The following is a 4,785-nucleotide window of genomic DNA, read 5'->3' as shown; positions in this document are numbered from 1 at the left end:
TATGGTGTTGGAGAAAAATATTGAAAGTGCCACGGGCTGCCAAAAGAACCAATAGATCCGTTTTGGAAGAGGTGCAGCCAGAGTGCTCCTTGGAAGCCAAGATGGCCAAACTTTGTCTCTCATACTTTGGACATATTGTCAGGAGGGACCAGTTGCTGGAGAAGGATATCATATTTGGTAAGGTGGAGGGTCCGAGAAAAAGAGGAAGACCCCCAACAAGATGGATTGGCCATGTGGCAGCACTGATGGACTCAAGCGTGGCAACAGTAGTGAGTTTGGCCCAGGATCAGGCAGTGTTTCATTTTGCTGTGCATAAGGTCGCTATGAGTGGGTATTGACTTGATGGCACTTCACAATAACAACAATGCTGTGCAACCACCATCATTTTTAGTTTCAAATGCCAAAAGAACGTTTTGTGAACTTTAGTTTTAGGCGTGAATACCTTCCTTTACTAGGACACCAGGCATGAATAGTCACACACATGGGACTTAACACTATCACAAAAATGAGCATAGGCTTAAGGTATAAAATAAATGAGGGATTGGGCCTAGGAGACATAAATCAAATTCTACCTTTTGATGGCTTCTCTCAAGACTGCTGGCCTAATGGGTAATCAGGGGATTTCAACTTCAGTAATACAGTAACTGTCCCATCTGAATGAATATCATTTTTCCTTAAAATATTGATGATAGAGACTAAGTCTTATACATCTTGGTATTCCCAATGCCCAACACCATGAATTGCATCTATTACATATGAAACAACTGCTTTCTGATTAGAATTGAATGTGCTAGGTGCACTTTGCTTAGTGAATATGGAGGGCTGTGAGAAGAGAAGGAAAATGGGAATTTCAGAGCCCTGGTGGCAAACTGGTTAAACTTTCAGCCACTAACTGGTTGACAATTTGAACCCATACAGTGGCTCTGGGGAAAAAGACTTGGTGATCTTTTCCATTGAAGATTGTTGTTGTTAAGTACTGTCAAGTTGAATCCGACTCATAATGACTCAATACAGTGTTTCTGAGGAGCAGCTGGTGGGTATGAACTGCTGATCTTTTAGTTTGCAGTCTAGTGCTTATCCTATAGCACCACACCAGGAGCCTAGAAAATCAAAATCCTGTGTGGCAGTCCTACTCTGCACATGGGGTTGCGATGAGTCAAAATTGATTCAATGACACCTAATAATTACAACATGGATTTAGAACTAGATCATTCTTGAAAAGAGTTTACAAAGTAGAATTTCCCCCAAACTCAGGGAAAGCAGGTGGGTATGCATACCATAGAACTTTCCATTAATAGAACACTTGTTAAAAATCATGATGTTCTGTGTCAGGGTCCCTGTTTTGTCAGAAAACACGTATTTGACCTGGCCAAGCTCCTCATTAAGGGTGGTGGTGCGAGCCTGTGCTGGTGTATTCCTTGGAGCACAAAACATCTTCTGATCCCAGTTGATATAGTAACTGTTGCCCAATCTTATGATCTCAACACTAAGGTGAAAACAAGAAGAGAAGAGACCTGGGTTAGAGTAGAACAAACAATTTTTCTGGTTTCTTTCTTATCAGTTCTGAAAATCAGAGTATCTATTTTACTGGGAAGCATCTGAAACTCAGAGCATCTCTATTATTGGGAAACTACCCAACTATCCACCACTTGTCTGTCAGTTTGTCATACTGTAGTGATTTGTATGTGGCTGTGGTGTTGGAAGCTATGCCACTGGTATTTCAAATACCAACAGGTGCACCATGGTGGACAGGTTTCATGCAGAGCTTCCAGATTAAGACAGCCTGAGAAGAAGGACCTGGTGATCTACTTCTAAAACAACTGTCCAATAAAAGCCTTATTAGTAGCAACAGTATATTGTCTGATATAATGCTGGAATATGAGCCCTTTAAAGTAGAAGGCACTCAAAATGTGACTGGAGAAAAGCTGCCTCTTCAAAGTGAGTCAATATTAATGACATGGATGGACTAAAGCTTTTGGGAACCTTCATTTTCTGATATTGCATGGCTCAAAATGAGAAGATTCAAAATGAGAAGAAACAGCTACAAATGTCCATTAATAATTAGAACATGGAATGTATAAAATATGAATCTAGGAAAATTGCAAGTCATCAAAAACAGAGTGGAACGCACAAAGATCAATATCCTGGGCATTAATGAGCTTAACTGGACTAGTGTTGGCCATTTTGAGTCAGCCAGTCACACATCCTACTATGCTGGGAATGACAAATTGAAGAGGCATGGCACTACATTCATTGTCAAAAAGAACATTTCAAGATTTATCCTGAAGTACAATGCTGTCAGAGATAGAATAATATCCATATATCTAAAAGGATTAACAGCTGATATGACTATTATTCAAATTTACTCACCAACCACAAATGCCAAACATAAAGAAACTGATGATTCTACCAACTTCTACAGTCTGAAACTGATCTACTTGCAGTCAAGATGCAATGATAATCATTGGTGATCGGAATGGGAAAGTTGGAAACAAAGAGGGATTATTAGTTAGAAAATATAGTCTTGGTGACAGAAATAATGGGAGATTGCATAATAGCATTTTGTAAAACCAACAGCTTCTTCAAATACCCATTTTTTAAAAGCTTTCATTGTGAACTGAGTGACAGTTTACATGGCAAAACATTGGTTTGGCACTCAACCAATTGAATTTTGTTTCATTGCAATGATTATAATTCCCTCCATGCATCATCAGTTAACAGTATTTACCAGTTAACAGTATTCCTTCCTTTTTTTTCTTTTTTTTGATGTACACAAAAACAGTCAGGAATACATAATCATTTAAATAACCAAAGGGCACATTTTGCAAACTAGCCCCAGCCTGCCAGCACACAGCCTTTCTCTTTCCATGAGTTTAGAGTCCTCAGATGCTCTTTCTTTCCATGCCAGCACCTCTACCTCTAGAGCCACTGCTCCTCTGGTTAGGATCCCATGTTCTGCTCATGCTCTTCCCTCTTCATGTTCTAGGGTCTCTGTTCTTGGAATGTAGGATTAACTACTACTACCCTTTTTTATGCAACTTCTACATTTACAGTTGTGACAACTGCAATTAGTCATAACAATTACTTACTATTGAATCAAAAGAATCCTATCCCATCTCCTTTCACCAGACCCATCTTGACAAGATAAAAACTATTCAGTAGGGATTCTACCTTCCCCCCATTGCTCTGAAACTAAACTCCCTCTTGGAAACTTGTAAGTCAGCCACTTTGTGCCTTTATAACCCCCCCATTTTAGGTAGCCAATGTCTAAGTTGCCTGTCCCTATCAACTCTGCGTACTGAGGAGATAGGTTTGATCCTTGATTTGAAGACGCATTCCCTCTCAGTTGATATCTTGAGCTACTATATCTATAAGTAAAGGTCAAGTTCATTAAATTGTAGCAATTTACACTTGCTTCCTGTATCAAATTTCTTTATCTTCCTCTAGTTGAGTTCTGATCAGTAAGCCATCAAAACTAGGTCAAATGGGTACTATCTGCAAGTTTGGGTGTTCTTGAGCACCTCCCCCTGCTTCAAATCAGCTGGATGTGTCACGCCCAGCTCTAGCCCCCAGTAGCTAGGTCATTATCCATAGGCTCAGGTGTTCCCAAGTTTCCCCAAACTTCAGGCCGACCAGTCCTTCCTCCTCTCTCTCTCATCTCAAGGTCGACAGGAGTCAATGGAACAGGAAATACACATTTTTTCAAATACCTTTTTTCAACAACATAAATGATGACTATGTACATGTGAACCTTGCCTGATAGAATACACAAAAATCAAATATACTACATCTGTGTAAAGAGATAATGGAGAAGATCAATATCAGTCAGAATAAGGCAAGGAGCCGACTGCAGAACAAACCATCAACTGCTGATTTGTAAATTCAAGTTAAAGCTGAAGTAAATGAAAGCAAGTCCATGAGCGCCATAATATGATCTTGAGTATTTGTTGTTGTTGTAAGTATCACTGAGTTGGTGCCAACTCATAGCAACTCCCTGTATATGATTTCAAGGGAGAGCTGTTGGGTTTGAACCACCATCCTTGTAGCTAGCAGTCCAGTGCTTTTCCTGTAGCATCACACCAGGTCCTTGAATAGCCCACCTGAATTCAGAGACTATCACTGGAATAGATTTAACACAGTGAACAATAAGGTATAAAGACCATGCAATTTGCAGGATGACTGACATCAAAGACATCATCATACATGAAGAAAGCAAAAGGTCATTAAAAAGACAGGAAATAAAGAAAAGACCAAAAATAGATGTCAGAAGAGACTCTGAACCCTGTTCTTGAATATTGAGCAGCTAGAGCAAATGGAAGAAAATTTGAAGTGAAAGAGCTAAATAAAATATTTCAAAGAGCAGCTCGAGAAATTCAAGCTGGATTCAGAAGAGGATATAGAGTGAGAAATATCATTGCTGATGTCAGATGGATCTTGGCTGAAAGTACAAAATACAAGAAGATGTTTACCTGTGTTTTACTGACTACACAAAGCATTCAACTGAATGAATGAATAACATTGTGAAGGATGGGAATTCCAGAACAGTTAATTGTGCTCAAGAGGAACCTATTCACAGACTAAGAGACAGTCGTTCTAATTGAAAAATGAAATATTCTGTGGTTTAAAATCAGGAAAGGTGTGCACTAGAACTGTATTCTTTCACCATACTTATTCAATCTGTATGCTGAGCAAATAATCAGAGAAGCTGGACTATATGAAGAAGAATGTTGTGGTTGTTGTTGTGTGCCATGGAGTCGGTTCTGACTCATAGCGAAAGAAGAATAG

The 4,785-nt window shown here is 39.3% G+C and overlaps 1 protein-coding gene across 1 annotated transcript in view; it reads right to left on the bottom strand.

The window, feature by feature from the left end:
• Positions 1-4,785, bottom strand: part of LOC102814823 (probable phospholipid-transporting ATPase FetA-like) — a 154,219-nt gene that overhangs the window by 33,586 nt on the left and 115,848 nt on the right. Inside the window, exon 12 of the mRNA XM_006863170.1 lies at positions 1,278-1,486. Within this exon, the coding sequence (XP_006863232.1) occupies positions 1,278-1,486 (209 nt within the window). The remainder of the gene's footprint in view (positions 1-1,277; positions 1,487-4,785) is intronic.

The sequence above is a fragment of the Chrysochloris asiatica genome, unplaced genomic scaffold (genome assembly GCF_000296735.1).
Source record: "Chrysochloris asiatica unplaced genomic scaffold, ChrAsi1.0 scaffold00053, whole genome shotgun sequence".
NCBI classification, from domain to species: Eukaryota; Metazoa; Chordata; class Mammalia; order Afrosoricida; family Chrysochloridae; genus Chrysochloris; species Chrysochloris asiatica.
This window is presented reverse-complemented; position numbering and strand designations above follow the sequence as displayed.